Source organism: Papaver somniferum, unplaced genomic scaffold (genome assembly GCF_003573695.1).
Source record: "Papaver somniferum cultivar HN1 unplaced genomic scaffold, ASM357369v1 unplaced-scaffold_19, whole genome shotgun sequence".
NCBI lineage: Eukaryota > Viridiplantae > Streptophyta > Magnoliopsida > Ranunculales > Papaveraceae > Papaver > Papaver somniferum.
The window spans coordinates 1098984-1120610 of NW_020628818.1; the positions used below are offsets into that span (position 1 = coordinate 1098984).

General features: G+C 37.8%; 1 protein-coding gene and 1 pseudogene across 2 annotated transcripts; one reads left to right on the plus strand and one right to left on the minus strand.

Moving 5' to 3' along the window:
- Positions 1-1350: 1350 nt before the first annotated feature.
- Positions 1351-1450, minus strand: LOC113339114 (annotated as a pseudogene).
- A 16771-nt stretch (positions 1451-18221) lies between these two features.
- Positions 18222-21202, plus strand: LOC113338662 (B3 domain-containing protein Os01g0234100-like). Of its 2 annotated transcripts, none has more exons than XM_026584040.1 (6): positions 18222-18451; positions 18992-19023; positions 19121-19265; positions 19369-19575; positions 19810-19900; positions 20018-21202. In XM_026584040.1, exons 1-6 carry the CDS (start codon positions 18413-18415, stop codon positions 20950-20952), a joined length of 1449 nt encoding a protein of 482 aa, XP_026439825.1. In that variant the 5' UTR covers positions 18222-18412; the 3' UTR covers positions 20953-21202. The 2 variants fall into 2 exon arrangements, with proteins under 2 accessions (XP_026439825.1, XP_026439826.1); XM_026584041.1 differs by having other exon boundaries at positions 20027-21202.
- The last annotated feature ends 425 nt before the right edge of the window (positions 21203-21627 follow it).

Consider the following 21627-nt stretch of genomic DNA (forward strand, 5'->3'; position numbering starts at 1 on the left):
TATTAGGGTTTATTATTTTTGTAATTTTTCTTTATTTTTTTGGACTTTTGGACTTTGGGACATTATTTTTTTTATTACCCTACGGAAGGGTACTTTAAATATAAACTGTTTGCAGAGAAGGAGGACAATTACGATATTGTCTCTGCACCTTGGGTTCGTACACTAGACATTGGAGTCAGTGGCCCGAGTCGACTACAACTGATTCATCCCCCGTCTGGAACGGGAGGTAAGATTTTAAACACTCGTGAATCCCCTGTCAGCGAGTTACTGGACTCTTTCTTATGCATATATGTTGAGGACTGAATACGGACATTTATTTTTCTAGTAAAGGGCAAGGCCTGGCCATACAACATAAGGGTTCGGGTTTCATCACCGTTCTCTTCTTGCCCGCTTTAGGAACACGTAACCTACGCGAACCTAAGCCTAAAATTTTGACTAGAATGAGACTGATAGGGTAACGAGCTTAATAGGAAAGTCATTCGAAAAATATTGGTTACTCTTTTAAGCATACTTCGAAGTTCTTGACGGTTTCTGTAAGTTGAATGCGTGACTACGCCGCCTTGTAATACCGGTGAGGCCTTGGGTATCAAAGCTCCACCGAGCTTCCCTCGCCTATATTCAACTTACGTTAACTCGGATTGATTCCAGAGGGGTTTGCTTAAATTGTAACGAATTCCTGTTTGAAGGATTAGAAGTTGGTCTAGAAACAATCTAAGTGGAGCCATCATGATTTTGTTTGCTAGAAATCAATAGGTTTGATTTGGTTGAGTCGTCCTTGATCTGTGTTTGCTTACCCTTCCAATTTAGAAAATTATATTGTATGCCTGAACGTAGAAGAGACGCACTAGGTATATTTGTTAAAGAGGAACCTAGTAGTTCAAAGCGTCTCGATTACCTTAATCTAGAAAGTCCGGCTTTTGAAGAGTCTGTTTTTTGAACGTTCTTTAACTGAGGAGAGAATCCTTGTTGCTCCGATAGCGCAAAAAATGGAAACTTTGAAAGCTTTGTTGAATCCAACTAGGACTACCCGTCCTTCGTGTATTAAGTTAGCTGAAACGGAGGCACCCTATGAACTGAAACCCGGGACCTTACAGATGCTCCCAATCTTTTTAGGGAAAGAAAATGAAAACCCTTATTACCATGTTAGGGATTTTGAGGAAATTTGTAGTACTCTAAGAATTAGAGGCTTAGATGATGATGCTTTGAAACTTAGGTTATTCCCATTTTCCTTGAAAGATAAGGCCAAGTCGTGGCTGTATAGTTTGGACTCCGAGTCAATTGAGACATATGAACAACTTACATCTGCCTTTTTCAATAAGTTTTTCCCTAGGCACAAAACATCGTCTATTAGGACGCAAATATGCTTATTTTCACAACAAGAGGGAGAATCTTTATATAGGTATTTGGAAAGGTTCAATGATTTATTATCCCAGTGTCCTCATCATGGTTTAGAAAAGGTTAGGCTAGTTCAGATCCTTTATGAGGGTTTAGATTATTCCATAACAACCATGGTGAGTCTCTATGCACTGATGGATTTGAAAACCAAACTGTTGATGCGGCGATGAAATTTTTTAATGAAATCGCCGAAAAAACCCAGCAATGGGAAAATAGTAGGGCACCCCAGAAAACAATTATTTTAAGTAGAGGAAACGTTAATAGGGTAGAAGGAGGCTATGAATCAGATGCCAAAATTACTTCTATAGAAAAAAGGTTAGAAGCCTTAGAAGTGGGCCAGACTAGTGGTAGAGTGGAGCCTTTTTGGGAAGGCAAGAATATTGAAGAGCAGGCCAATGCTCTTTATAATAACACTAGATTTGATAACCGTCAAAAGATTGACCCATATTCAGAAACCTACAATCCTGGTTGGAGAAACCATCCGAACCTTTCGTGGTCTAAGGGCCAAAGTCAAGGTCAGTTTAGTAATTTTAATGCTCCCCCAGGTTTTGGCTATACTAAGAATCCTTCAGGACTAGCTCAGTTTCAGAATCAGTCAGATAAGAAAATCCTAAGTTTAGAGGAATCTCTTGCCTTGTTAACTCAGCAAACTGCAAAATTCCAGTTATCCGTAGAACAGAGTCTACAAGCTAGTAACAGGATAGGACAAGAAAATAGTCAGGCTATTTCCGAGTTAAAAACCCAGGTTGGTATGATAAGTGATTCTTTGAGAGAAAAAGGTAAGTTTCCTAGTCAAACACAACCCAACCCTAGAGGAGTTCATGAATTAGGTGCAAAACCATCGAATCAATTGAATGCTGTTAGAACCCTTAGATGCGGTAGAGTTGTAGACAATAAGGTAACCATGCCCGATAGTGAACATACTGTAGTTCACCCCTCAAGATCTCACCTCTCAAGACCAGTAGCTGAAGAGACTGATAAAGTTTCTAATGATGTGAATTCGGTTCCTGAAAGGTATGATTTTAGGTCTAGAGCCCCATTTCATCAGCTATTAGTACCAACAAAGAAGGAATCGAACTTTAATGACATAGTGGAGGTTTTTAAGCAAGTTACCATAAACCTTCCCTTATTAGATGTAATTAGGCAAATCCCTGCTTATACCAAGTTCCTTAAGGATATGTGTACGCGAAAGCGAAAGAGAAAACTTAGCGTCCATAAGAAAGCCTTTTTATCTAGTCACGTAAGTTCAATCATTCAGAACACCACAAATCCAAAGTACAAAGACCCAGGTTATCCTACCATTGCTTGCACAATAGGTAAATTCCGGGTAGAAAAAGCTTTACTTGACTTAGGAGCCAGTGTGAACTTACTGCCATTCCATGTATACTTACAACTAGGACTTGATGAAATGAAACCTACTCAGATGACACTGCAGTTAGCTGATAGGTCTGTTAAAATCCCTCGAGGTGTTATCGAAGATGTTCTTATTGAGGTCGACAAGTTTATTTATCCAGTGGATTTCGTGGTCCTAGATACCCAACCTGTCCCTGACCCAAAGAACCAGATACCTGTGATTTTAGGTCTCCCATTTTTAGCTATGTCTAATGCGATCATTAACTGTCGAAATGGTGTGATGAGTTTATCTTTTGGTAATATGGCTATGGATATGAACATTTTTAATGTCAGTAAACAACCTCATGAGCTAGATGACACATGTGTTGAGGAGGTGAACATGATAGTAGCCTTAGTTCAGGAGTCATTACCAAACATCTTGTCTGAAGACCCATTAGAAAGTTGTCTATCCCATTTTGGTTTAGATTTTGACGACGATAACACTATTGAACAGGTGAATGCTCTATTAGATTCTACCCCTGTGTTAGACACTGATAGATAGAAATCTAGGTTCGAACCGTTACCAGTTTCCGATACTACCCTAATTCCTTCTTTAGAAGAGACCCCCAAAGTTGGACCTTAAACCACTACCCGATACTCTAAAGTATGTGTTTTTAGGCCCATCTGAGACTTTACCTGTGATTGTATCTTCCAATTTGGATAGTGATCAGGAAAGTAGGCTAGTAAATATACTTCAAGACAATAAGGAAGCTTTAGGGTGGACTATAGAAGACATTAAGGGTATAAGTCCTACTGTGTGTATGCATCAGATTCATTTAGAGGAAGACTCCAAACCTTCTAGGGAGATGCAACGTCAACTGAACCCTAACATGAAAGAGGTAGTTCGAAAACAGGTGCTTAAGTTGTTAGATGCGGGTATTATTTACCCAATTTTAGACAGTAAGTGGGTCAGCCCTGTTCAGGTTGTCCCCAAGAAATCAGGTATCACTGTAGTCCAGAATGATAATAATGAATTAATCTCAACCCGAGTGACCACGGGATGGCGTGTGTGTATTGACTATAGGAAATTGTACAAGGTCACAAGGAAGGATCACTTTCCCCTTCTTTTTATCGACCAAATGCTAGAGCGATTAGCTGGACATAGTCACTATTGCTTCTTAGATGGCTACTCCGGTTATAATCAGATTGTTATTGCCCCAGAAGACCAAGAGAAAACCACATTTACCTGTTCCTTTGGTACCTTTGCGTATAGACGCATGCCTTTCTGTCTATGTAATGCCCCTGCAACTTTTCAGCGTTGTATGATGAGCATATTTTCTGATATGGTAGAACGATTCTTAGAGGTCTTTATGGATGATTTTTCAGTGTTTGGTTCATCTTTTGATGAGTGCTTGCATCATTTGACATTAGTGTTGACTAGGTGTAAGGAAAAAAAAATTAGTGCTTAATTGGGAAAAATGCCATTTCATGGTTAAATCAGGAATTGTATTAGGGCACATCGTCTCTTCAAAGGGTATAGAGGTAGACAAAGCCAAAGTTGATCTTATTAAGACTTTACAGGTTCCAAAAACCGTAAAAGATATTAGGTCATTCCTAGGGCATGCAGGTTTTTACCATCGATTCATTAAGGATTTTAGCTTGATTTCTAGACCTCTTTGCGATTTGCTTGCAAAATATGTTAAGTTTGTCTTTGATGATGCTTGTTTAGAGGCTTTTGAGAAGCTTAAAACTTTACTCACTACTGCCCCGATAATCCAGGCACCTAACTGGAACCTACCCTTTGAGATTATGTGTGATTCTTCAGATTATGCTATAGGCGTCGTTTTAGGACAACGAGAAAACAAATTACTTCATGTGATTTATTATGCTAGAAAAACTCTGAATGATGCCCAAATGAACTACACAACTACCGAGAAGGAACTTTTAGCCATCGTGTTTGCCTTGGATAAGTTTAGGTCTTACCTATTAGGTTCTAAGATCATAATCTATACAGATCATGCTACTTTGAAATACCTTTTATCTAAGAAGGATACCAAACCTAGATTGATTAGATGGATCCTATTGTTACAAGAATTTTCCCCAGACATTAGAGACAAAAAGGGTGCAGAAAATGTAGTAGCAGATCACTTTTCTAGGCTAGTTGTTAGTTCCCCTAGTGATTCCCTTCCTATAAGGGATAGCTTTCCTGATGAACAATTGTTCTCTGTTTCCCAATCACCTTGGTATGCAAATATAGTGAATTATCTTGTTACTGGTCGAACCCCTCAACATTGGGGTAAGCAAGATCGTTCTAGGTTTTTAGCCGAGGTTAAGCATTTCTTTTGGGACGATCCTTATCTGTTTAAGTATTGTCCGGACCAGATTATTAGGAGATGTGTATCTGAGAGTGACCAGTCTAGTATTATCTCCTTTTGTCATGAACATGCATGTGGGGGTCATTTTAGTGCTAAGAAGACTGCTTCTAAAATTTTGCAGTGTGGATTTTACTGGCCTTCGTTGTTTAAAGATTCCCATAGTCATTGTGTTTCTTGTGAGCGTTGCCAGAAGTTAGGAACCATTTCCCGTAGAAATATGATGCCTTTGAACCCTATTTTAGTGATTGAGGTCTTTGATGTGTGGGCATTGATTTAATGGGTCCATTTCCTATTTCGTTTGGTTATCTTTACATACTTGTCGCTGTAGACTATGTGTCTAAGTGGGTTGAGGCGGTTCCGTGTAGAACGAATGACCACAAGGTCATAGTCCAGTTTTTGAAAGAGAATATACTTACACGTTTTGGTACGCCGCGAGCTATAATTAGTGATGGAGGTTCACACTTTTGTAATAGACCGTTTTCTATTTTAATGAAACAATACGGTATTACCCATAAAGTAGCAACCCCATATCACCCTCAGACTAGTGGTCAGGTAGAGGTTTCCAATAGGGAAATTAAACGTATTCTAGAGAAAACAGTTAATCCAAATAGGAAAGACTAGTCGTCGAGGCTTAATGATGCCTTATGGGCTTACCGTACTGCGTTTAAGACACCCATTGGAATGTCACCTTATCGTTTAGTGTTTGGAAAGGCATGTCACCTTCCTGTTGAGTTAGAGCATCGAGCCTATTGGGCTATTAAGAACTTAAACTTTTCACTTGACAAGGAAGGAGCTCAAAGAAAACTCCAGCTCAATGAGTTGGACGAGATTCGTAGAGATGCATACGATAGTGCTAAGGAGTATAAGAACAAAATGAAAATTGTGCATGATAGGAATATTTTACGAAAGTCCTTTTCTCCAGGTCAAAAAGTTCTTCTGTATGACACTCGTTTGCATCTATTCCCCGGGAAGTTGCGCTCTCGGTGGACCGATCCTTTTGTGGTCCGTACTGTTTTTCCTCATGGCGCTGTTGAGATTGAGACACCAGATGGTAGTAGTTCTTCGAAGATTAACGGTCAGCGATTGAAGCCCTTTTTAGAGCCTTTTCCTACAGGTGATGTTGAGGAGGTCCCTCTGGAGGACCCTGTTTACCTTGATTGATCATCGAGGCGATATTGTATGTTGTATAATATTTTTGTAGGTTTTTGGTTACACTTCACCCAGGTACTATCTTTCCGACTTCTCTCTTTACTATTTCCTCATGTTACTTATATTTTGGTATTGTTCTTTGATTAGAAACATTGAGGACAATGTTAGATTTAAGTTTGGGGGTGGGGTAGAACTTTTTGTTACCTTTTCGTTGCAATAATTAAACTCCAGAGCCTAGAAATTTATCCCTATTAAGGATGGCACTAACCAATCTAAGTGGATGGAAGCATTTTGGTTGTAGGAGTTGAGGAACCAATCTGACTAGATGGCAACATCTAAAGAGTCTATTCATAAAAGCACAGAGCTCAGGTGTTAGAAATAACATGATAGTTTCACCATATCTCGTTGAGTCCTTTTCACTTCTGTTTTTATTTTGTTTTGTTTTTAAACTATGTTTCTCTAAGTGATTAGGTGGGGCTCACGATTCAAGTTGTTACCAATGCTAGGGTGAATTAGAGTGATTGAGATACAAAAAAAAAAAAAAAAAAGAGAAATTGAGATCAGACCATCAGACCAACTGGAATAAATTCGACCACTTGAACCCTTGTATATGCCATTTGTGTTGACCTAGAGTTAGGATTATCGACCACTGGTACCCTTGTATATGCCAGTGTGTTGATATTAGTCAGACTAGTATCTCAGTCCATTAGGATAGGTTCATTTTGGCGGAGGCCTTCAGACAGATATGAGAAACACCGTTCACCTAGTAAACATCAAAACCATATATGTTTTTCTATATCCATCTTCTTGATCTATCCATGTGATTAATTTTGACTCCGGATATTGATGTCCATAGTGCGACTATCTGAGTAGAGCTCTGTCACTTCATATGAATTTTAGTATACTTGAGTGCAAACTCGTGTACAACAATTGGAATTTCGCATCAGGGTACTTCCTCCTGTAGTCAATAAGTATGCCAACCAAGGAGATTCTTTAGTGCCTTCCAAGGTTCTGTGTAGATAGCTAGGGTCTGGAGTAAAAAGGTTTTGTGGGTATACCTCTGGTAAGCCCTCCGGAGATAACACTCCGCCACTAGGGACACCTAGGGGTTTAAAGGCTTATTGCATACGCTAAATGCAATCGACGATGCCTGCGACAGTGAGTTAGGATTTTATTTCTATTTTATTTTTGCTCGAGGACTAGCAAATAATAGGTTTGGGGGTGTTTGATAGACACATTTTTGTGTCCGATTTGTCTCGATTCTATATATTGTTAGGGCTCATTTTTGTACTTATTATGGTGTTTTCTTTATTTGTAGGTATTTTTGGCTAATAAACATTTTTGGAAAAAATTGGCTCGAAAAGTTGTCGGAGAGCACCCGGAGGACATTTGCTATTCAGACTCTCACTTTGGATAAGGGGTAACCTAATTACTAAGGGGCATCCCATTTCCAGGCAGTTGCCAATCGCACCCCTACCCTGGATAAGGGTCAACCATCTTCAACATTAAAAAAAAAGGATTTTGGCGGGAAAAAAATGTAGTTAAAGAGCAGTTTTGGCAATCGTGATTTGAAGGAGTTTGAAGTCGATTAAACCTCTGATTTTCATAGGATAGACTCCTTATGGGTCTAGGAATCTGATATGGGTGTTTAAATCGATTAGAATGGGCTCAAACGACGGATTTTTCTCACAACAAGAAAATATGGAAAGTTACGTGTGTGACCTGTTTTAGGGAATTTTAGAGTGATTAAAACGCTGTAAACCTTCCCAAAGATTTGTATCTATCTAAGGAAGAGTTTAGAATAAAACTTAAAGCTCAGAAACGCGTAGAAATCCTAAAAGAAGAAATTGTCGCAACTTGGCCGTGAAGAGAAGGAAAGAGATTTTGGAAGATTTGGGAGAGATTTAATCGGTATTTTTGATATAAATAGATGTCTTGGGTCATATAGTAGAGGTGTCGAGAGTTTGGGAACCTAAGGAGAGCCAGAGAAGAAGAAATAAGAGCTTTACCAAACTCTGTTTCTGCTGCTGTTGCTGTTGAAGAAGAACGCGAAGAACATTGACCCTCGGTGGACAGTCGCAGAAAAGTGTCGTTGTTTAACAGCTGAAGAACATTAAGCTGTTCAGGGCAGCCTTATTCTAGGGTCTTAAAATCAGCGACAAAGCAACAGTTTTTCTGTAACAGTTCCATTGTAATAGCTGTTTTGCAACACCAATACAATGTTGCAAACAGTCTGTCTTATTACTTTTCACTCTTTTAATCATCTTTTGAGCTCACTTTCGAGGCCATTCCCAATGCGCCATTGGTACATACCTAAATCGAATGGCCTGATAGGAAGTATTAGAATCCATGAAATGGAATGAAACTAGCCTCATAAAGTTTGGCCACAATCATCTCTTGCACCTCCATACCGAGATAGATGATATGAGAGGCCAGAATGTCGCAATCATCCCCCAATTAGATGATATGAGTGACAACATGCTGGACCGGCAATGCTGCAACACATTGTGGCTGCCTACATACCCTTCCCTACTCTAAAGGGATCAAGCACAGACCGTAGTTCATCATCGAAGGGACGGAATCTTAAGCCAACTCGTTTGCGAAGCGGTGACCAAGCAATAATGGAAATGGCCTAGTCCGTATGGGACATTCCGTCAAAATACATCCAAGTGTTGAATACTTTGTTTGCGGCATGGCATAGTGATGCTCATGCTTAACACACTCCATTGGTAAGGCTACGCATCCATAAATGAGGCATAAGCATCATTTATACTCTTCAGGCTAAGCTATGAAACTTACTTGGTACATGACCCGCATATGTACCTTTAATCAACTACCCCTCCCTATATATGTTTAAAATACATTTTTACAACTTTGATTGGGGGTGCAAAAATCATTCATCAACTCCCCAGGCCGTGATGGCTGCACCTTACCACCTTGGCCAACAACGATGTACGGTCGTGATGGTTGTACATTCAATTCTGGCTCACATGCTAGTTCTAATGTCCGGCCATGACGGCTGAACATTTCCTGAGCCAGGTCCCGTGAAGGGCCGTGATGGTTGTACTTCCGTCTTTGGCCCATAGGCCACTCCAATGTCCAGCCGTGATGGCTATACATCTCTAAGTCTATCTCACTTTGTGCATGGTCCGTATATGCACCTTCAACCAAGTACCCATCCCTATATATGTCTTAATGGAATTTTGTACAAGTATGGAAAGGGGAGCATATTGACATGCTTGCTTCACTATTCATGGCCGTTGTCATGAATTTCTGAATAACCAGACAAGATGGCTGCTCACTGCCAATGCCAACTCCGATGTCCATCCATGTTGGTTGTCCGCTGCCAACTCGGTGTCCATCCATGTTGGCTGTCTACTGCCAACCCGATGTCCAGCCATGTTGGTTGTACATTACCAGCTCGGTGTCCAGCCATGTTGGTTGTCCACTGCCAACCCGATGTCCAGCCATGTTGGTTGTCCGCTTCCAACCCGATCTCCAACCATGTTGGTTGTTCACTGCCAACCCAATCTCCAGCTATGTTGGCTGTTCACTATCAACTTGGCCGATTTTCCTTCTCCTACGCAACAGAATCTTTGGATGAAGCTTCATCTCGGACCATGGCGCATCTTTTAGCATGCGCCATGCTAAAAACACGGGGTGTTATAACACTAATGTATGTTAAATGGAAAATATATTTTGGTCATTTAGATATATGGTGCTCCGACACAATCTACAAGACACTTTATTCAAAAAAGATGGTTTAACTTTTCACCCGGATATGGTGAGTAGATTTTTCCATAACGATGAATCGTAAAAGTTTATACTTCCAATTACCGTCACGTTGTTTACTTCATTAATTGAACTGTGTTTCTATTGTGTGGTATTACAAGTCTTTATATTATTTTATTTTATAAATCTATTCATCTATATCAGAAAAAATAATCTAATGTATATATCTTTTTGGGATCACTATTGACAATCAGTTAGTACCGAGAGTTGAACATGTCAATGCATAAATTTTTCACAAACTAATGCTATTATAACACTACATGAATCTATATTATGTATGGGAAAAGTTGATAATGTTATTCCCGCCCTATATCATAATGACACTAATTATTTTTATGAAACTCAAAAGACAGTGAATTTGAAGCTCAATTTTCACCGGGAACAATATAATTGTCAAATAAATAAGAACATAGTAATCTACGAAAATGCAATGTCATCACAAACATATCAGGTGGATTTCTTTTTTCTTTACTATATCATGTCTCATTCACATTTTTTTGTCGGTCACGGATATGATATAATTCTCTAAAATAAATTATGTGTGACTAACAAGTTTGAATGATTGTCTCACCACAAAAAGATTTTATTTATCTGAATGTAATTCCCGAACATAAATTTTGTGTGACTAACAAGTTTTAATGATTGTTTCACTATATTGATTTTATTTGAATGTTTAGCATAACTTAGCTCTGCCAAAGGTAATTATTATCCATGGTTCATAAAATTAGCAAATTATATTTAATAAATCTGAGTACATCAATATTTAGAAGAATGAGATGCCGGAGGAGATTGAAGTTTTACCAAAACACCCAGTAAAATATGAACAGATTGCTTTATATAGTGTTGTTTATGTTGTAGAACATGTGAATGTTATGAATTTAGTCAGATTCAACATAACAACATAAACACAATTTCTGGTGTCATATTTAAGTGTAAGTTATGATATATAAAGGAGGTGAGTTGTCTAAATTCAATCATACCTTTAACTAAAAGTCGTACTGTTTATACTGTCATTGGTAAAACTAAACTAAGTATCATTTTAAGTATTAGTCACCTATCGAGGCTAATGAATTTTTAGTCAAAGATTACTGCATAATATTTATAGTTTAATAGGCTGTCTTTCAATAGGTGACCATATAGAAAAATAGAGATTCATCTGGAAAAAATTTCAAGGTGGCTATACAGTATGCCTTTGGGCATGATAGTTAAAAGAGGCAGAACATGCATTTTCATTGGGGGTACAAAATAGTTTATCCATAAAACAAAATGCCAGATTCATTTTTCATTGAGCCAGACCATGCCAAAGTAGCAACTAATAAAAGTCTCTGTGTCTGAGTAACGCTTGGTTTACACACATGACAGGTTGTTCCACTCTGTCATTGCTAGTTGTCACTCTCAGTGACGTGTTGCTCCCTCATTGGCTTACTCAAATATACACCTGGTTGGGTCTCTGAGTGTGTGTTAATTATTTTGTATTAATAGTTTTCCTCTTCCCTGTAACCTGTAAGAAAGAAAATTACTTTGAGTAATTGCAGTCACCATTAAACATGTTCCTGAGAGAACTTGTAATTCAATCTTTGAATAACTCAACTATGGTATCAAGAGGACCAGAGATCCTCACTTACGCTCAATACCTCTGATCTTTTTCTTTTCTTTACCAAATCTTGTTGCTTCAATTTTCCGTTTTCTTTTCTTCTTTTCTGTTCATCAATGGCTTTGAATCTTTTTGAGTCACGAATCTCTCAAATTCCTCTCAATCAAATCACCAGTATCATTAATTTTAAGCTCAAGGATGACAATTTTATCACCTGGAAGAATCTTATACTTCCATTGTTGAAGAGATACAAAGTTCTAAGTCTCATTGATGTTTCTATTCACTGTCATCCTAAATATCTTACTCAAGAAGATCTAGTACATGGAATTATAAATCTAAGTTGCACTACCTGGATTGATGATGATAATACCTTGATTTTATGGATTCAATCAATTATCTCAAATGTTGTTATTCTATATGTAGTTGGTGTTGATTCATCAAGAGAACTTTGACTCAATATTGATTCGGGATTTGCAAGAACTTCAACAACACACTCTATTCAATTACGGACCAAATTGCAATCCTTGAAACTTGGATCTGGTACAATCACTCAGTTCTTAGGTGAAATCAAGAAATTTTCAGACCAACTTTCTGCTACTGGTTATGTTTTTTCTGATGATGAATTTGTGGTAATGATATTGAATGGAATTGGGAATGATTATCATTCCTTTAGCACACCGATTCGTGTACGCAATCCACCAGTATCCTTTGGTGAACTTCACAACTTACTCTCAGTGAATAAGTTGTAGTCAATGAAAGATCAAAATATCTCTTAACTGAAGCAAACAATAAAACCTTTGCATCCTTTCAATCACAATAATCTTTCTTAGCACAGAAAAGGTCTACTTCTTATTCCTACATGAATCGTGGTAGAGATAATCATGCTTATAATCCTTCTTTTAGAAGCAATTTTCAGTTACCTGCTAGAGCATCTACTTCCAGTCCTTTCATGTTTAACTCTCAACCACCACTACCACCACCACCAAATCCTACACCACCACCAAATCCATTCTTATCAAATGTAGCTCCTGCTCTAGACGCTGTTATTTGTCAGATTTGCAATAAAGGTGGACATACAGCTCTAGCATGTAGGCACATACTCAATTTTGTTTATCAAAATGTCAATACTCCACAAAATTTGAGTGCAATGTTATCTACTTCCAACATTCTAGGAGAAAATCCATGGTATGATGATACTGGAGCAACTAACCACATCACATATGATGGTTATGAGTTGCAATTTTCTTCTCCTTATGATGGTGCTGAACAGATTCAAACAGCCAATAGAGAAGGTATGAGAATCAATAATACTGGTTTTACTTTAAAGTCTACTCCTAATCATACTTTTAAGATGTCAAATGTTCTTCATGTGCCACAAGCCTCTCACAACTTGTTATATGTTCACAAGTTTACCTCAGACAATAATTGCTCAATTACATTTGATTCGAACGGTTTCACTGTGAAGGACTTATCAACTAGGAAGACACTTTTACAAGGCCCCCATCTTAATGGTCTCTATCCTCTCCATTTTCTACATGAATCATCTAATAAAGCTCTTGTTGGTGTGACATCTAAAACTACCTCAGCTATCTGGCACAGAAGACTTGGCCATCCATCTTTTCAAACAATGCAACATGTTTGTAGAAGTTTAGTTATTCCTAATGTACTTAAAACTCATTTGTTTTGTCATGAATGTGGTGTTGGTATAAGTCACAAATTACCATTTACAAAGTCTCATCATTGTAGAACAAAGCCTCTGGAGCTTTTACACTTAGATCTGTGGGGTCCTAGTCCTGCAAAGTCCAACTCAGGGTATATGTATTATGTGAACATTATAGATGACTTCTCCAAATATTGTTGGATCTTTCCTTTGTATGAAAAATCAGATTTTAAAGAAAATTTTCTTCTACTCAAATCTAAAGTTAAGAACATTCTTAATGCTCACATTGGAACTATAAGAAAAGATGGTGGAGGGGAATTCTTACATAAAGATTTATCAGCTTTTCTTAGCAGTAATGGTATTGTTCATGAACTATGTTGTCCACATACACTTGTACAAAATGGTGTTGCAAAATCTAAGCACAGACACTTAGTAGATGTTGGAAGAACTTTATTACTTCAATCAGGTTTATCCAATTCCTTTTGGGTTGAAGCTTTTCACACTGCTAACTTTGCTTTTAACAGATTACCTACTAGAGAAATTGGTAATAAGACACCATATGGACTTTTTTTTCATCATCAACCAAATTATACCTTTTTGAAGTCATTTGGTTGCTTGTGCTATCCATGGCTTAGACCTTATGCATCTTCTAAACTTGATCCTAGAAGCAAAGCTTGTATTTTCATTGGTTATAGTCAACATCACAAAGGCTACAGATGTTTAGGTACTTCTACTGGCAGAGTTTATGTATTCAGACATGTTGTTTTTCAAGAAACTATTTTTCCACTGAAAACTACTGCATTGCCTTCTTCTATGCCTACTACTTCAGCTGACTGTATTACATCTGTGCTTCCATCCTCAGTCTCTGTTACTGCTGATGATACTATCATTTATATACCTGCAAGTCAACTATTATAGGAGTAAAATTGTTCAATGGATTTCATCACTGCTACTGTTTCCCCCAGTGCTACTTATGACATATTAGCTCATACATATACTGTCTCTGCTTCTTCACAACCTTCAGCGCCAATCTCCACTGTCAAGAAACATCAAATGATTACAAAAGACAAGAATGGAGTTTTTAAGACAAAGGTATATTCTACAAAACATGCTTTATCTGCTGCAATGAATGCTAATATCTCTCATACTGCACCAACTTGATTTACTCAAGCTAAGAAAATCCCAGTTTGGAAGTACTCCATGAAAGAAGAACACACATCCCTAAAGGATGCATGTACTTTTTCTCTTATTCCTCCACATCCTTCTCAAAACTTAGTTGGTGCAAATGGGTTTACAAGATTAAACAAAATCCATATGGGACCATTTCAAGATTTAAATCCAGATTGGTTGCCAAAGGATATCATCAAAAAGAGGGACTTGATTATACATAAACATTCAGTCATGTAGTTAAACCAACTACTGTCAGACTTGTATTAGCTCTTGCAGTTCACTTTGTCTGGTTTATTTCTCAAGTGGATGTTAGTAATGCATTTCTCCATGGAGATTTGTCTGAAGATGTCTATATGACTCAGCCACCAGGCTTTGTTGATGCTACTAAACCAGACTCTGTTTGTAAGTTACATAAGTCATTATATGGTTTAAAACAAGCTCCTATCGCTTGGTATCAAAAATTGATGGATGTCTTACTTTCATTTGGTTTTCAAACTTCAACAGCTGATACTTCTCTCTTTTTCAGAAGATTGGTTCAAGACTGACCATTGTGTTAGTTTATGTGGATGATATTCTTATTACTGGAAATCCCAAGGCATATTGTTCTTCTTTGATTTCTTCACTTGGTGAACATTTTCCTGTCAAAGATTTGGGTACCATTCACTATTTTCTTGGTCTTGAAGTCAAGAGGAACTCCAATGGATTGTTTTTATATCAGACAAAATATGCTCTTGACTTGTTGGAGAAATTTGATATGTCTGGTGCTAAGACATGTACCTCTCTAATTCCTGTCAGCTGCAAACTCACTGCTTTTTCAGGTACTTCCTTTGTCTGATCCTACTCTCTTTAGGTCTCTAGTTGGTGGCTTGAAGTATTTAACATGGACAAGACCAGAGATTAGTTATGCAGTGAACCAAGTATGTCAGCATATGCAAACTCCTACTACAGATCATTTGATAACAGCTAAAAAAATACTTAGATATGTCAAGGGAACTCTTGACTATGGGGTATTGTTTTCAAAGGGCCTTCTTGCTGTTCATGGATTCAGTGATGCTGATTGGGCTGGATATCCAGATACCAGGAGAAGTACTGGTGTCTTTTGTATATTTTTGGCTCAAATCCTATTTCTTGGTATAGAAACAAACAAAGTATAGTGGCCAGATCATCCACTGAGGCTGGATATAGGAGTTTAGCTCATTCTGCAGCTGAGTTATCTTGGGTTTGTCAATTGCTTAAGGACATGTATATCTTCATTCCTATGTCTCCTACTTTACATTATGAAAATTTGAGTGCTATTTCCTATTCATCCAATCCTGTGTTCACAGTCGCATGAAGCACATGGTTGTTGATTTTAATTAGCTTACTCAGATCTACACCTGATTGGGTCTCTGAGTGTGTGTTAATTATTTTGTATTAATAGCTTTCCTCTTCCCTGTAACCTGTAAAAAAGATATTACTTTGAGTAATTGCAGTCACCATTAAACCTGTTCTTGAAAGAGCTTGTAATTCAATCTTTGAATAACTCAACTAGTAACAACTCCAAACATAACTTAATGCTAAAATCGTTTAATCCTTTATCACAATCTTTCTAAAATACCCTCGACTGCTTCATCTAATATGCATCAGATTTTGTCAGGGTGCGAGATATGATGTGCCTCTAACGCCAAGTATCCTTTTCGATGGGCTTGTGAGATCCAGTTGATTCAGAGTTTGTTCAAATCTTTAGAACTTAGAACACAACAAGGTCGTTGTAGTATAGTGGTAAGTATTCCCGCCTGTCACGCGGGTGACCCAGGTTCGATCCCCGGCAACAGCGTTTTTTTTTTTTTTTTAATTTAATTTGCTCAAGCTATGAAGTGTTATTTCCATTTCTAAGTTTAAAAAAAATCCCCGGGTTCTTCATTTTGTTCTTGTTTAAAAAAATCGACAAGTTCTTGTTTAAAAAAATCGACAAAACAGTTGTGCAGATCTCGGTTGTGAGGGTTACATGTGTCATTGTAGAAGGTCTCATGAATTTACCCCAATAACTCTGTCTGACTAAACCAGCTTGACGTCGTTCTTCACCCCTCTTCAGATAATATATTACGTAGTTTCTGCAGAGAGATAAATCTTCGTCTAGAGTAAAGTTAACATTAGCTTCTCTTTTTTTATCGTTAAAGAATTTGGTGTTGGTGGTTTCAAACTCAGATCATTAGTATCATCACCCAATAAATTTACCAGTATATTATAATAACACTGGCAGGATTAGCCATATTGATGAAGATAAACCTTCAAACATAGGAGATTTGTGCAAAACATTAGTATCATCTTGTAAACCCGGAAGGCCAAAAAAGCGTGTCATACCAACAATCAAAACAACAGCTTCAAGGATAACGGTTGGTTTTGGGTAATGACCATTATATTGACCGTCCCAATGAGTAGGGCATCTCTGCAATACCCAATGCATACAGTCAAGACTACCTAACATTCATGGGAATCCCTTATCCTCATTCTTCCTTAATGTTTCTCCAACATCTTCCTCGGTTGGTTTTCGTAAATATGTTGGACTTCCTCGGTTGGTTTTCGTAAATATGTTGGACCAAAATGATTAATTATTACTTCGCAAAACGATGAAAAATAAGTGAACGGAGTTGTTTTTCCCATACGAAGATACTTATCGTTCGAATCCGCTGGTTTTCCATATATAACCTAGAATCCTTAGCGCAGATGTAACTTTTTATTCAAGACTATAACCTCTAATATTCAGTGCATCAAACTGATAATTAAATTGAGGTTTTACTCGACAAGGCTCTTTATTACCAGGTGTCGGGATATACAAAATCGATGTTGGAAATATTGATGAGAGAACACACAACTGGGAAGAAAATAACCGTGCATCATTTTCTGGTGGAACCATACCCTCCCTGGATACATATATCTTCTTATGAGTACTTCTATTGGCTCAGGAACTCTAGGTATTTGACCCGAACATACGAGCATCAGAGTATTGATTAGTTCTCTAGATGTGAGTAATTTGATGAAGTAAGGAGGCGTATAATAAGAATGAGGTAAAGGAAATAGCCGTTAAACAATCAAATTTTCATCGAACAATGGAGATTACAACGACAACGATAATCATTATACCGCTGGCGCTTTTCAGAATATCGCTTGATATAAACTCCACTGCTTATCATTTTTTCCTTGGTGGCGTGGCTGGTTTTCCATGCCACTAATATGGCAAATGGATTCTTTTTGCCATGGTGCATAAGAATGCCTGGCCACAGTTATTACTGATACATATATTTTATTGATGCCAAAGGTAATAATTTTATTAACTGGAAGCGTTTATATTGTCTGACAATAATTAACTCTCACTAATACTAGAAGTACTATCTAATCAGGTTCTAGTGACACCAAGCTTTCTACTGAATTTTACGAGTTTATCAGCAGAATTATGACAAATTTTGGGAATAAAATAACATCTTGCGGAATTGTTTTATTCTTCCATACTATCACCGGAGAGGCTCTGTCAATTCCCCGAGGGTCCGTCTCAAACACAATATAATTGAACTACAACTTGATACTCGGGTGAACCGCACGAAGAAAAGCCAGACATTTTACCTGTTCAGAATCTTTTATTCCTGTATAGCACTTCAATAGATAGCCCCACCGTTTTGCGGCATAGTCACGCAGGACCAAAGCAACCCCCGTTACTCCGGTATTAGTATCATACGACATCTTTGTCCAACGAACCAAAAAAAAAAACAAAAAAAGATCAGAGTGATCATCGTTTTTCCTAAAATGACACCTGGTAACGTGGCAACTGACATGTGGTGTTGGTGGTTAGACGGCGAAATTAGAGCTGAGGTGTTGCAAATCCATGAACTTCGAACACCGGAGTTGGAAGTTCCTAAGACTTAAACTCACTGTATCCAACAACTCCAAAATCTGAAACGAAATTTGGAAATGAAAGTGAAGAAAGAAATCCCTACGAGTCTCACCAAGGTTTTAGCCCTATCCCTTCTCATCTTTTAGTTTCTGATTTTATGATTATTGTGTTTATTAGGGTTTTTATGACGAATCAACTACTGTTTCACACATTTTATATTTCTTTAGTTAATTTGAATCACAAAACATTTGTATCATTAGTTGTAGAAAAGAAGGGGTTTTGAAATCTCAATGCTGTCATGGAATGCTAACCCCAGTATTGTAGAAATGTAAGTAGCTGTAGGAGTATCTTGCAAAAACTATAGATAATGCAAACATTTGCAATCTTTATGAGGGAATTTGCAGCTACCACCATATAATTTGGGCTAGCGTTCATTGCAGAGCTTTTATAGATAGTGCTCCTCGACCAATACGCTACAAAGACCGGCCTGTCATGGTGCAGAAAAGTTATGTTCCTTAACATAACAATGGATGACCCTGCCACCTCGTCTTAAACTTGATTATCTCTAGTCTGTTAGATTTGTTTGTAGCAAATTGAATCACCATAATTTGTTTTTTTTTGGATTTAATAAAGCAAATTCCTCTTTTACTGAACAGGTAGTCACCAATTCTTTCAAAAAGAAATCGAGGTCAGTTCATGTTTGGCGACGAACTTTCTTTGTCATTTTGTTTATGTTTTGGTTAGTTTATTAATGATAATTCTTTGTTATTCATCTGAGGCTGCAGAGGAACGAGACTATTGACCATGATAGGTAAGCCTAAATCACCAATCCTAGATAAAGCTGAAAAAATCCAAACGGGTTTGAGTCCGAATTATCCTAGCTTCATTAAACTTATGCGCCGTTCACATGTCAGTGGGTGTTTTTGGATGGTAATGACATATTTGATCTAATCATATAAATCATTTCAAATTCAGAAACAAATTATGTTGGAAGAGACATTATGTTAACGGCATCAGTTTGCTCTATTAACAGAAACTTCCATCCGCATTCTGCAATCCAAATCTACCAAGCAGGGACATTGATCTTACGTTGTTGGATGAAGAAGGGGAAGAGTACATGGTCAAATGCCTTGCTCCGAAATTCTCACTAAGTGCTGGATGGAGAGGTTTTTCCCTTGCACACAAGTTAGCCGAGGGAGATGCCGTGGTTTTCCATTTAATTGAGGCTCATAAATTCAAGGTGATCATTATATGATTTGTTGTTTTTTCCTTCCGTTAGTTCCTTGATAAAAACACGTCACAGTTTTTTTCTTATCCATGCAAACATTATTGCTATGCGTCTTGATTTCTGTTAGATGAATTTGTTCAATGAATCTTATGTTTAGCCCGCTTATTACTGCCAATCTATGTAACAAACATTGTCTAAACTCTATGTTGCATTCTGAGCTTTAAGTTTCTTTCTTCCAACTTATAGGTTTACATAGTTAGAGCACGCGGTTTGGCAGATGTTGACCTTCCTCATTTCCTTCCAAACAATGATATTCCTGCACAAGGGAGTGTGCAAGGTAATTTCATTGTCTTCCCTTATTCTGCTCACAAATCCTTTCTTTCTTTGTGTTCTATGATTGCTATGATTCTAAGTGCCTTCCCTCTTTCTTTTCTTGGATTTTGAAATTGGAAAGACGGCGCAGGTGCTACGGAAAGGATGATAACTAAAAAATGTACAGAAAAGTACCAAGTGTCTCATTCTGCAGTCCCTATTTCTGGAGAGGATCAACATACAGAAGTAATGGATACAAGTTCTGCAGAAAACCGTGGTAAAGTAATGAATGCAGCTAATAAAAGTTCTGCAGAAAACTGCACACAGTCTCATCCTTCAGCCCCTTTCCTTGGTGGAGATAAAAATAGTAATCTTGCACCGCCAAGAATGAATGCAACTAATAGAAGTCCTGCAAAAAACTGCACAGAGTCTCATCATTCGGACACAGATGATCAAAATCATAATCTTGAACAACTTGAAGAGAATGGTAGTGTCGAGGCAATGGATACAGAAGTCTCGGAAGATGTAGGACTTCTGGAGCCCATTGCTGGGATTCAGGAGTTTACAAATTTTGATAGTTTCAGCATAATAGTTAATGACATGCTGATAGATCACGAGATATCTGAAGATGTTCGAAGTAAATACTACGAGCTCTGCCGCAGTCAGAAAGCTTATCTTCATAACCATCTTATGGAAGGAATAAATCGGAAGATGGTTACCCTTATCATTTCCGATATAGTAAATATTGCTGATGCAGTCAGAGCTATTAAGCTCAGTACTCCAAAGGATATATTTGAAGTGTGGGAAAAGAGCTTAAAATTTTATAAACACGTAGGAATGAATGTCGACTTCCTCCTTTCTCGTGTTGGCATACATCTGCAACAAGCTTTGGCGTTTGATTACAACGGTGCAGTGATTGAAGAGAATCGTCTGAAGGAGGAGATAACATCTCGTGAAGCAAAAATCCTTGAACTAAGGAATGACTCAATGAGTCTGGAAAGAGAACTAACAACTCTGGAAGGTAACAGAGAGAAGCACGAAGCGGCATTCCAAAGTATGGTGAATTCTCCTTGGTGAATTTACTTAGCTGGCGGAGCTGTTTTATTCCATATCAATCATTTGAGTCGTATGGGTATGGAAGAAAATTGTATGGTAATGGCTGGGATGTAGGAACATCTCATATCCTGTTGTATATTAATATCGTAGAGTACGGAACTTCCTTACGAACTGTAAGGGTCTTGTATCATGTAAATGCATTTAGGTAATTGTGGAAAAATAGTAGTGAACACTCATTGTTCACTGTTTGTTGCAAGCAGCAACGAGAAAATTTTTGATGGGGGCGTTTTCTGATGGGGTATGGGGGACAAATAAGGTGCTGACATGTGTCATTCTTTTCACATATCATATTTCCAAAAATACCAAACATAAAATTTAAGCAATTAAGATAGAGAAGATTTCCTCCAAAAATAAATGTTTTTTATATTTTTGGCAACAAAATTTGTTGTAAACAATTAATAAGAAATACATGTATCAGCATCTTATTTGTCCCCCGTGCCCCATCAAAAAACGTCCCCATCAAAAAATTTCTCAGCAGCAACTCTCTCCAGGTGAAAAACTGGGTTAGAGTGAATTCTTACTGCAACCTACCTGTATAATTAGTATGGTTCTGCGTCTGCATGTTTTCTTGGTTCAGGCAACCTTAGGTGTTCTCAGTCGTTATGGCGGCACTACCGATGAACCAAGCCATTTTGA